General features: G+C 37.5%; 2 protein-coding genes across 3 annotated transcripts; both read right to left on the bottom strand.

Annotated features, from left to right (window-relative positions):
• Positions 1 to 773: 773 nt before the first annotated feature.
• On the bottom strand, positions 774 to 3,504 carry LOC107725356 (endonuclease domain-containing 1 protein-like). Its single transcript, XM_016534593.1, has 3 exons — positions 3,223 to 3,504; positions 1,978 to 2,456; positions 774 to 777 (listed from the first exon to the last, which is right to left on the bottom strand). The coding sequence occupies exons 1-3, from the start codon at positions 3,502 to 3,504 to the stop codon at positions 774 to 776; spliced, it is 765 nt and encodes a 254-aa protein (XP_016390079.1).
• A 732-nt stretch (positions 3,505 to 4,236) lies between these two features.
• Positions 4,237 to 10,436, bottom strand: fbxl18 (F-box and leucine-rich repeat protein 18). Of its 2 annotated transcripts, XM_016534648.1 has the most exons (7): positions 10,260 to 10,436; positions 9,589 to 9,786; positions 7,138 to 8,592; positions 6,645 to 6,703; positions 6,033 to 6,095; positions 4,794 to 5,012; positions 4,237 to 4,682 (listed from the first exon to the last, which is right to left on the bottom strand). In XM_016534648.1, the coding sequence occupies exons 1-7, from the start codon at positions 10,278 to 10,280 to the stop codon at positions 4,532 to 4,534; spliced, it is 2,166 nt and encodes a 721-aa protein (XP_016390134.1). In that variant the 5' UTR covers positions 10,281 to 10,436; the 3' UTR covers positions 4,237 to 4,531. The 2 variants fall into 2 exon arrangements, with proteins under 2 accessions (XP_016390134.1, XP_016390135.1); XM_016534649.1 differs by lacking the exon at positions 6,645 to 6,703 and having other exon boundaries at positions 6,033 to 6,079; positions 7,063 to 8,592.
• Between the last annotated feature and the right edge of the window lie 1,907 nt (positions 10,437 to 12,343).

The following is a 12,343-nucleotide window of genomic DNA, read 5'->3' on the forward strand; positions in this document are numbered from 1 at the left end:
TATATATATACTGTGTGTGTGATTTTATATATATATGTGATTTTATCATGCAGTTCAGTAAATAAGAAGATAATGTTGTGTTACATTTTAAACACAATATTGTCTTTTTTGCTCAGTTTTGCCAACAGAAATATTGCCTATAAAGCCACAGCAGAATTGTTGTGCTTCTGTGAGCAACACAACGGTGTGTAGTTTCCAAATGAATCCGCGTTTTGAATGAATCATGTGAACCGGTGATTCAAAGGCCCATTCATAAAGAGAGCCGTTTACTGATTTCCTGAATGAATCAGCCGTTCGAATGAATAATGAATAAAAGACTCATAAAGATATTTACCGCCACCTGATTGCAGTTTTAGTTTCTTGTTTAGAGTATTATTACGGGCAAAAAAACTTTAAAGGGATAGGTCACAGTGTTTTGACAGTATTGGCGCAATCAGACGCGAAAGACAACTTAGTCCAGTAATCAGGCGCTGTTTGACAGGCTTTTTAGTGTGTGTGTGCTTCAGGTGTATGCGCTCAGAAAAAGCGCATGTCAGAACAGCACGTAAATGAAATGTTTAACCTGCAAGGCTTCAAAGCACATGCAAATACTGCAGTTCTCGCATATCGCTTACTCTTTGTCAATTTTGTTTGTCGCATCAATGGTATAAAAGCCGACATGGGTCCAGACTTTGGACTTAAACGTGGGGCATGTTATTTTACTCACACTGCTGTTCGCCATCCCGTTAAAAACCTATTTTTCTTAAGCTAGGTTTTTTCCCTTAAGTTTTCTGTCACCTGACCAGGAAAATCAAATCAACATCAGATATTGAGTTTGTGATACGTTTCCAGTGATTTTTAAAATGTAATTAGAATGATTTCAGTCTAAATATATTAATTTTGAATTAAACTCATATTGACTGATTGAGTGGGACAAGTTTCTAAACACCAAATGCAAACGTTTTTACATGTGTCTGGCATATTTTTTTTTTTCAATGGAATTTTTGTAATAATGTAACTTTATAATCTTACAATGATCTCAAACTTTGGGTAAATTGTGACCTTGGACCACAAAACTGTGTCTTAAGTGTCAATTTTTCGAAATTGAGATTTATACATCATATGAAAGCTGAATAAATAAGCTTTCCATTGATGTATGGTTTGTTAGGATAGGACAATATTTGGCTGAGATATAACTATTTGAAAATCTGGAATCTGAGTGCAAAAAAATCTAAATATTGAGAGAATCGCCTTTAAATTTGTCCAAATGAAGTTCTTAGCAATGCATATTACTAATCAAAAATGAAGTTTTGATATATTTATGGTAGGAAATTTACAAAATATCTTCATGGAACATAATCTTTACTTAATATCCTAATGATTTTTGGCATAAAAGAAAAATCGATAATTTTGACCCATACAATGTATTGTACAAATATACAAATATAATACATTTTGTGGTCCAGGGTCACATTTGTGTTTATTATACAATGTATTTTTGGCTAGTGCAACAAACATACCCCAGTGACTTAAGACTGGTTTTGTGGTCCAGGCTCACAATTGTGATTCAATCCATGTCAGAGTGGTGGCTTAGCTAGCCATAGTGGAAATGTAATAATGGATGTCTGTTCAATAAAGAGTCCAAAAAAAAAAATCTTTATTTCATATTGGTGTAATATTTGATGCACTCCATTTATACACATTATAATTGTTTCAATTATTAATTACAGTCAAACATCTAATAATTTAAATAATTAGATAATTAAAACTGGAGTTCTTAAGGATTTTCGTTATGTTTCAGTTAATCATTTAGTCAGAAATAACAAGAACACCAAAGAAAACATTTGATAAATTTTCTCTTTCAGACAATAGCTCACTGGCGCTTTGTTTTGAAAGAGCTTATTTTCATTGTTTTCTGATTCGCTTTGTTTTTTTGCTGGGGGTTCTGTAGATCTATCAAACAAATTAAATGATGTCAAATTAAAAAGGTTTGCCAACTCTGTCTCTAAATCCTTCACAGATTTGTCTTTGGGAGTAATGTTCTCATTCACTCCAATAAACCCTCCTGAGATCTGACATTTGTTATTGTTGTCTAAGCAGCAGTATGCAGTCCAGAAATGACTAGGCACTTTCACGTTCACTTTATTGCTTATGTTTTTAGTACCAGGTACCACCCCTGTCACAATGTAAACAGAATACTTATTTGGTAGACATTGATCAGACAGATTTTTTGCAATGTTTCTTTCTAGTACCCTCCACTGACCTCGATTAAAATAGGGGTTTTGTGGAGCAGCATTGGTGAGAGTGAAGGTGGTATCCGCACAGCTCTGTGACTGTGCCTGGAAGACTGGTGCCAGATGACCTCTGTCATAGCCAGACTTCTCATAGTTTCCATTGAGAGCTTGATAGTCTCCAAGTCCTTGTATTTTCACATCTTTCTCTAGTTTCATGTTTGGGGGTGCATTATTGTCGTCAAGCTGTAATAGTGAATCAATTGAAAACATTAGCTTAAGGACAGTTCACCTTAGTGGAGAAAAATCATACTAATATGCGACGTAGACTCTGTAGGCTGACGTTTTAAATAAGTATACAAACACTTCTAGACAAAATCTATTGTTGTTCTTTATCCCAGAAAAATTAATTACAAACTCATCACTACCACCCTTCTTTATGGCTACTTCTGCTATTTAGCTTTGTAGCGTATTCACATATAAAATATTAGCAATCTCTCTTTTATTTTATTAGCCTTTTTGTGATTTAGTATCCTCATGTTTCCTCAAAGCTGTTTAACCCATTATTTGTTACTCATACAGAATGATCTTGGATTACTTTGAAGAATGTAATGTAGAAACATGTGGACCTCAGAATCTGATGAATCTAGTTGGAAAGATCTCAGATCGTAATTTATGTTTTCTTCAAACTTGACAGTGTAAAAGAAGACTGAGCTGTTATCAAAGGAGGTTGCACAAAGTATTCCATCACAGGGAGCCACATGCATACAAATGAGAAAAATATTATATAAAAAAAAAAATATATATATATAAATATATTTTTTATTATTTTACTTTAAAGGTTAGCTGAGAATATTTTCAAGGTCTAAAAGGATAAATAGCAAATAGTAGGAAAAGGAAAAATAGCAACTAGTAAATTTGTAATGACTCCAGCCAAAAAATAAAGATAAAAATCCCTACACTGTAATATAGTACAATTACTTGAACCCATTTAGAGTAATATTTCACTTACTTGAGGTTCAATGTACCACGCGTTTAGTCTTGTGCAGTTCTTTAGTCCTTCAAACTTGTAGGCTGAGTACATGGGAATCTTCTTGTTAGTGTCATAGAATGTGGCATAATAAAAAACATTATTTTGAGATTGGCAGATCTGCCTGTATTGTGAATCATTAAATCCCTTTGGCGATTTTCTATTTGCAAAAAATGAACCACATTCAATCTCAAAATTCTGCACAACTTTGGCCGAACCACCGGAGAGAAGCAACAGCATCAGCACACGAAGAAGCAGCAGCATGATGAAGAGGAGGAGAGATGATGTATCAGGTTCTCTGCAAGATCAAGAGCCACAATACATATTTTACATATAGCATATGTAAATTTTAACTATTTTTTAACGATGTCCTTATTTCCTTACTGGGCCTTGAACGTGTCAGTTGTCTGTCTACTCAGGGTCAGAAAGCTCTCAGGTTTCATCAAAAATATCTTTATTTGTGTTCCGAACATGAACAAAGGCCTTACGGGTTTAGAACAACATGAGGGTGAGTAATTAATGACATTTTGTGACATAATATTTCACAATATTAATCTGTGAATGCTTTATTTGTAAGACTTAAAGGCTTTATATCAAAAGTTAGTTGGAAACTCTAAACAATCAGATGCCTGTCAGCAAATTACAACTCACTTTGTGTATGTCTTTTCTTGATGTGTTCATGAAAGACAAAGCAACTCATTGAAAGCAGTTTTGTGACTAATATTAACCTTTTCATTGTAAAGATGACTCAAAATTATTTGCTCACAAATCAGACATCTCCAATGATCTAATGAACTCTCACTCTTCTATTACCTGTGAGAAACAACAGATGTCTGATAATCTAAAGGTCCAACAAAGTGGTTGTAAAAAGCTGAACTGCTCATTAGGTTCAGATGGCATGTGCCTAAACTGTGGCTATTGCATCTCAAACTAAGAGACAGAGAATATCTCAGTGAACACAAAGCATGAAGATATAATAAGGCTTTATTTTGGCACATATACAAAGATGACATTTCAACCAGGTAAAGAGTTTGTTTACACTGCCTCTTTACTGGGAAACGATGACCTTATTAAAAGTTGTGATTGTCCATTTAGCTCAATGATCTTTTAAGTCAAAACAAATGGTTTTCCCGGAATCCTTTCACCAGACTGCTAATATATTTTATTAAATAAACAAAAGGATAATCCCTACACATAATTCTGACTTGTCTGTCAGAAAATAGCACAGGTCAAGCATTACCCAGGATAATCCACCACATGATTTCCATTTTCTGATTCCGACTCGTCACAGTCACTGTTTCATGGGCTCTTCAGCGACACGGCTTTTGAAAAGTGTGATCTCGTCCAGATGGCAAAGTGGCATACCTCTGATAACATGGGCCAGATCCTCGTGCAGTAAAGGGTAAATCACCACACTGAGGGCTGGACGAGATATTGAAAAACTGCAGGAGGAAGAGAAAGGACAGGTAAATATTTGACATACACCAGGTTACAGGAAATTATTCACTCACTAAGAAAGTCTTTATTATTAAGAATTCATTAAAGCAACTAACCTGTCTAGCAGGGTTTTCTGCAGTGTTTTACAGGCCACCAGGGTACCACCCATGAACATGTGGCACATGATGACGTCAGCGCAGCTCTGCATGAAGGACGCCACAGCGGCGGGCTGGAAGGTCCCATGTCGAGAAACTAAACACAGACGCCGCAGCTGGTGACACTGACTGAGTGCTTCAAAAAACGCAGCGTTCGCATTAAAGTAGGGCTGCTCCAGCCTGCAGTTTTACACATATACAAACAGTAAATAAAAGCAGGAGTTATAGGGCTAAAATAGTCTGCTAAAAATTATTATTAATAAATGTATTATTATTATTACTTACACTACCAGTCAAACGTTTTTGAACAGTAATGTTTTTAATGTTTTTAAAGAATTCTCTTTTGCTCACCAAGCCTGCATTTATTTACATGATGAGTTCAGCACAGCTCTGCATAAAAGATGCCACAGCGGCGGGCTGGAAGGTCCCATGTCGAGAAACGAAACACAGACGCCGCAGCTGGTGACACTGACTGAGTGCTTCAAAAAACGCTGCGTTTGCATTAAAGTAGGGCTGCTCCAGCCTGAATAAATACAGGAGATATAGGGCTAAAACAGTCTGCTAAAATGATTAATAAATTAAAAAATTTGTTTTTATTATTACTTATATATTAGCTATTTCTTCAACCCACATAGTTCTAATTCCAAAATGAACACTCACCAACGAGACTAAAAATGTACTATCCAGTGAAGCAGTAACATTTTTAGGAATTATAAAATAATGCATCATTAACACGTGTTATAAAATAATATTCCATTCTATTTTATTGATAGTAATGCATCAAGAAGATACATATGGTCTACTAAACAAAAGCTAAGTTACTGTTGTGCATTGTATTTTATTTTAACTTCATGAAGCCATTTTTAATTTTAAAATTATCAGAAATTTATATTTTCAAGCACACTCATATGAAAATATTAAAAACAAAATCATAGTCAATGTTATTGTGAAAGATGCCATTTAGCTGTAAGTTTAATATATGATGGTGCAAGTTTCATAATTGCATTTTTTAAATTTTTGTTAGGTTGTTCATGTGATCTTTTCAAATTTGACCAAACTAAGTGGTTAAACATAATCATTTACATAAGGTAGATATTAGCCCGGGCAACTTGGTTGGCTAGTAAAATGGTTAGTCCTGCAAGTACTCATTTATATAAATGCATATAATACATATTATTAAATAGTGGCATACGTGTTTACCTTAAGTCCCTGAGTTGTGTACAGTAGGAAAGAGCCTCCAGCAGAGCCTGTGTGTAGTTCATGGTCTTTGTTTGAATACATTTTAAAATGTTATTTATTCCGGTGATCAAAACAAAATTTTCAGCATCATTACTCCAGTCTTCAGTGTCACATGATCCTTCAGAAATCATTCTAATATGCTGATTTGCTGTTCAAGAAACATTATTATCATCAATAATTACATATACAGTTATTACAAATATTACAATAACAGTTGAGTACATTTTTTCAGGATTGAATTCAGATTGAATTGAATTTTCAGGACAGAATTTGATAACTAGAAAGATCCAAAAATCAGCATTTATCTGAAATAAAAAAGCTTATTTTTTATTAAAGCAGGACGTACAGCAATTCTGTCATTATGATGCTGCCCCCTACTGGTGAGTTACAGTTTTAACATGAAATTATTTGTGGCATGGTTAGTGAAATTTTTTTTTATATATATATTATATATATATAGATTGTTGACTAGATTTTGTGCATGGAGTGTGCAGTGGCGTGTGCGTTCACCTTAAGTCCCTGAGTTGTGTACAGTAGGAAAGAGCCTCCAGCAGAGCCTGTGTGTAGTTCATGGTCTTTAAAGATCCAAGATTTGCCAGCGATAACGAACGAAGGTCCTTGCACCCCTGAACCAGCTATCATTCTAATATGCTGATTTGCTGTTCAAGAAACATTATTATCATCAATAATTACATATACAGTTATTACAAATATTACAATAACAGTTGAGTACATTTTTTCAGGATTGAATTCAGATTGAATTGAATTTTCAGGACAGAATTTGATAACTAGAAAGATCCAAAAATCAGCATTTATCTGAAATAAAAAAGCTTATTTTTTATTAAAGCAGGACGTACAGCAATTCTGTCATTATGATGCTGCCCCCTACTGGTGAGTTACAGTAAATGCATATCATATTATTAAATAGTTGCATACGTGTTTACCTTCAGTCCCTGAGTTGTGTACAGTAGGAAAGAGCCTCCAGCAGAGCCTGTGTGTAGTTCATGGTCTTTAAAGATCCAAGATTTGCCAGCGATAACGAACGAAGGTCCTTGCACCCCTGAACCAGCTCAATCAGTCCTGTCCCTTTCAGAACTCCCGGTAAGTGAGCGAGGGTGAGCTTGCGCAAAAATTTCATCCCTCCCAAAGCAGCTAACTCACCATCTCCGACATTGTAGGACCAGGGACACGCGGAAGGGTCTTTGCGGATGGCTGGCTCATTCCGCGGCATTGCAGAGGAAAACCCTGCGCCAATCAGCTCCAGCTCCACTAGATGCGGGCAACCTTGAAGCAGAGGCTGAATGCACAAGCCTCTATCCTGCCGCTCTTCTCCCTGACCCACGGTGACCTCGGTTGTTGGTCGATATGTGGGCACACCAATGCGGCTGCTCTTTTTAAGCCCGAGGAGTAGTGATCTTGAGAAGAGGTCTGTGTGGGGGTCTTGAATGTTCACAGGTGCTGGAGGGGACTGTGCCAAGGCACACACCGGAAGTGCCAAAGAGCACAATGCAGCAAGACGCCCTAAAGCGCCACACAAGTGTCCATCCTGCCCAGCGGGAAGAGCATGGTGGTAGTGCGTGGCAGATAAATTAAGGTGAATAAGATGCGGGCAACATTCAGTAAGTGCTTTGACGCTCTCTGCATCCATCTCCTCCTCACCCTTCCCACAGCTTTCAGCGAGAGGCCCTCGGCCACAGCCGCGCAAGTTGAGACTCCGTAAGGGTGTGAGGTCACGACCCGCACTAAGGAGCACATGTAGAGGGTTGAACCCTGGAGATGAACAGCGTGAGACATTTAGGTAAGAGGGGCAGCCATGCGCCAAGACCCGCCCAAGTATAGCACCATCCAACCACGTACGTGGAAGCTGGAGAGCACTAACGGTGTTTCCCACCGTCGACGCCATGCTCTCCATTAACGCCGTCATTGCAACCGGCCTTGGAGGCGCGGGGCCCGGCACAGACAGTACCAGTCCCGTAAGACCCTCTGGGACTCTCATACTGAAAACAGCTAAGTAGAGAGACAACAGAGTGCGATTGACTTCACCAGGCGCCAGGCGTGCGGAGAACCAACGCAGGTTCTGATAGTGCGGCACGCTGCTCTGGCCCACCATCAGCTGCGCGCAACCGCCCGCTTCCCTCCAGCCCTCGCTGGCTTCTAGATAGAGGTGCAGGCAGCGTAGGGCACTGCAGCACGGCACCACGCCATACGAGGGAGTCAACAACGTCTGCTTGAGCTCCTGCAGTCGTGCCAAAGCAGACTTACCCTCGGCGCTCAGCTGATGGAGGTCAAACCCCGGCCCCACATCCAATGCCAGTGAGCGTAGAGAACGAAGAGAGGTCAGCAGATGCGAGAGGCGAACTGAAGTCAATCGACAGCCTGAAAGGTCCAGGCTGACCAGAGCCTTACAGCGGGTGACCTGATCCACCATAGAGCCGGCCAACCAGTAGCAGCCGCTCAGGTTTAAAGTCTGGATGTCGCCGGAAAGGTTCTTCAAGAGCTGCTTCACAGCATTGTCGTTTGCCTGTGAATAGGAAGCAATGCAAAGGTAAGATTTTCAGATCTTGGTTCCCAATTCTGTTTGTCAACCTTTCAAAACAGGTAAAATTATCTATCTAGCTGCGTGGTAGCTCTAACTCAGTGGTAGAGCATTGTGTTAGCAGCGCAAAAGGTCGTGGGTTCAATTCCCAGGGAACACACATACTGGTAAAATATGTATAGCCTGAATGCACTGTAAGTCGCTTTGGATAAAAGCGCCTGCTAAATGCATAAATTATTATTAATTAATTAAATTAAATGCTAGCTATGCCATCATTTTCCAGCAAAAGTGTTTATGAACTTATGGAGTCTTAATTATACTCTCGTATATAATTATAAAATTATAATATATGATAACAGTATAATTCCTAGTAATTATTGAATTTTTTTCGATGTACATTTGTTGTACATGGAAAAAATGTAATTATGTGTGGAAAAATGTACAAAAATAATTAACATGTTTATTAATTGTACAGTAAATGCTATTAATTGTATAATAACTAATAACTTTTTCCTTATTATAATATATTAATTGTTGAAATATATATTAAATAAACATACAAATTATACATTTAAAAATCAGCAAAGCAATATTATAAATGTAAAAATAAATGTTCATAAATTCACAAAAAAATTACATTTATGATTCAATCAATGTATGATTTTGATTTAACAATGAAAATGCTGGCAGGACAAGCTGAAAAATACTGGCCCAAACATGCAAGAACTGTTGAACCCTGATCAGGCATCAAAACATTTTAATGCACAATAGACAAGATAGATAACTGTTCAGAAGTTCTGGAAACTCAAATGGAATATAATGTTTTAGGGAAAAATGTATCCCTTCACCCTAATCAAACCGTTGTTTGTCAGAAATACTTTTAAGTTCATGAGAGACCGTGTGTGTGTGTGTGTGTGTGTGTGTGTGTGTGTGTTGTGTGTTGTGTGTGTGTGTGTGTGTGTGTGTGTGTTTCAAGCTTACTGTGTATTCTTTATGAAGGTGTACATGGGCTCTCAAGCTCTTGTCCAGACAGAGAGTTCGAAGTTTCCGGCACACTTGACTCACATTGAGCATCAAGTCATGGCTTGGAATGAATCGCAGGATATTCAGTAAAATCTCATCTGAGAAGTCTGAGATAGTGACAGAGGTCTGGGAAATGCTGTCTGAGCAGCACAGAGCCTGGAGAGCAGCAAGAAGAAACATTTATTCATACATGGCACTAATTTGACTGGATTGGATTTTTTTTCACCAAGAGTTCATTAACCAGGGAGTTCATTGTTTACTAAATATGACGGTGAAGTCCTACATCCTCAGCATCTAAGTAATGTTATTACAATACAGATGTGGTAATCACTACTGTCAAAACAAATGCCAAAAATGACAGAAAGCTTTCTGAACGCTAGTCAATTTATTCTACGATCTATACGCTTGCTAGCAGTATGTACATTATTTAAAACTATTTTACAGAAGTAAAAACGTCAGTAATATAGTATTAACGTTAGGTTTAAAAAGAAAACCTATAAAAAATACATTTTAAAAAGAAATGTATCCTAATCGTTTCAAAACGTTGTTTGCTAAATAAAATAATCTTTGCAGGCAACAAAATGTAGAAGCTAACTAGCATGAATGATCAGCTCTCAGATGTAACTTACCGTTTCAATTTGATTATCCATGACGCTTTAGGTAAATCTGTTTGGATATGTACTTCACTGATATACAAAAACAAATTGTTGCCATCTCAACAAATGTATAATAATTTATCCATTGAAAATGTGACTGCCACTGTAGGCAGACATATAGCGGCAGCAAGAAGATGTAGCACCAACGGAACATTTGAAAGACGTACCTAATTCCGGTACGATGCATCTAGTAAAAAGGTCCCCGGGTGTGGCCTTTTTTATTTTTATTTATTTAACTTTCAGAGAACATTAAATGCCATTTAGCATCAAATAAGTCAAACAGAAGAGGGGGATCCCCGAGTGTGTCTAAACATGAAACACCGAATAGACAAAAATAAATTTATATAATTTTAGTATTCAATCTTATAACGATAATTATGAAGATAAATTAAATTCATAGAGCTGATTAGAAAGAAATATATGAATAATGAGAGTATATAGACTCGGTATCATACAAATAGGACATTCACAAATTGACTTGAGTTGGAAGCAGTTGAGTAATACCGTAATAGTTCACATTAACGTGTTGATGTACATTTTTGTCCACATGCAACAAAATAAAACATTTTGCTCTCACTTCAGGTTTCATGGACACTGCTCTACAAGCTTTTCTGAGTATATCTGTCTATAGTTAGTACATAAGATGCTATTTGTCCTTCACCTCAAAGAAAAGGAAAACTCACGCTTTATAAAATCAAAATTTTAACTTATGATTTGCTACAATGTGGCGTACCTTTAGAAAGGCAAAACATTAAACCAGATAAAGGCATAGAAATGTAACTCCATGAAACAAGTCCAAGACCACTTAGTGAAAACCATTTGTAAATGTTTAACTTAAGACAATACAAGCAACATTAGTAGTCATTTGACTTTCATTTAAATCCTACGAAAACTAAATTAAGGACTTGAATGTTTATTTGTAGCATCCCAGATCATCCCTCAAGTTTCTAATAGTCTTGTTATAAAAAGTACTTGCAATGTGGCATTAACTGCAGAACAAGATGCTACTAAATGGAGGCTTTTGACACTGCTGGATCCAGGTTTGAACAAAGGCCATCTTATTGTCAGTTTGGTCCAATAGACACCAGCTGGTAACTGAGGCAAAAATGATAACATATTGCCCTATTAAAGGGATCATATGATGCGATTTCAAGTTTTCCTTTCTCTTTGAAGTGTTACAAGCTGTTCGTGAATAGATAAGATCCCTAAAGTTGCAAAGACTAAAGTCTCAAACCCAAAGAGATACTTTATACTCGTCCACGCCTTCCTAAAACACCTCGTTTAAACACGCTCCCACATGTCTACGTCACTGTGTGGGAAGATTTGCATAACACCGCCCAAATGTTCACGCAAAGAAAGGTGTAACTTTGATTCTCGCTGTAGTATTGTTGCCGCCGCTGCCATGTCGTGGAGACGCTGTGTTTCGTTGTGAAAGCGAAACTACTTTGTTTGGTCTTCCAAAAGAGAACACAACTAGAAATCAGTGGTTAAGTTGTATTTACAACACTGTTCCAGAACAGTTCAAACCAAATATTCAGATGTGTGCAACGCATTTTACAGAGGACAAGGACTGTTCCCTGGGAGAGTAGCCTACAATGCCGGTGTTCTGACAAATGCTGACTCACAGCCTGCAAGTAGTTTTCATATTTAAAGGATTTGCCGCGGATGATTCAAACGAGAGTTGATCAGTGTAGAGTAGCAGCTTGTTTGTCATTTCTCAGATCACAAATACAGACATGGTTGTTTACGCGGCGCAACACGTAAAAAGACAGTGCAAATCATTCAGTAATTATGTCCCCAGTGGATGCTACAAATGCCTCGTTTGTAATGGTTCTCATCACAATATGGTAAGTGGCATAACATTTCCATCACAAGCTTGAGGTAGTCGGCCAATCACAACACACTGGATAGCTGGCCAATCAGAGCACACCTAGCTTTTCAGAAGGATGAGCTTTGTAAAAAGAGGCGTTTAAGAAAGGTGGAGCATAGAGGAGAAACAATGTAGTGCGGAAAATAATGTTGTTTTACCTTAAAGGGGTCATATGATGCGATTTCAA

This window comes from Sinocyclocheilus rhinocerous, unplaced genomic scaffold (assembly GCF_001515625.1).
Source record: "Sinocyclocheilus rhinocerous isolate Xijiao unplaced genomic scaffold, SAMN03320098_v1.1 scaffold1386, whole genome shotgun sequence".
In the NCBI taxonomy this organism is placed as follows: Eukaryota; Metazoa; Chordata; class Actinopteri; order Cypriniformes; family Cyprinidae; genus Sinocyclocheilus; species Sinocyclocheilus rhinocerous.

What these genes read in the sequence shown, in the direction of transcription:
- LOC107725356 (XM_016534593.1), bottom strand. Translation starts at nt 3,504, where the DNA reads ATGCTGCTGCTTCTTCGTGTGCTGATGCTGTTGCTTCTCTCCGGTGGT. An exon ending in CGTGGTACATTGAACCTCAA is followed by an intron (nt 2,457 to 3,222) that starts GTAAGTGAAATA and finishes TCACTATTACAG; the next exon opens with CTTGACGACAATAATGCACC.
- fbxl18 (XM_016534648.1), bottom strand. Translation starts at nt 10,280, where the DNA reads ATGGATAATCAAATTGAAACG. An exon ending in GGACAGGACTGATTGAGCTG is followed by an intron (nt 6,704 to 7,137) that starts GTTCAGGGGTGC and finishes GAATGATAGCTG; the next exon opens with GTTCAGGGGTGCAAGGACCT. An exon ending in CAGAAAACCCTGCTAGACAG is followed by an intron (nt 4,683 to 4,793) that starts GTTAGTTGCTTT and finishes TTCCTCCTGCAG; the next exon opens with TTTTTCAATATCTCGTCCAG.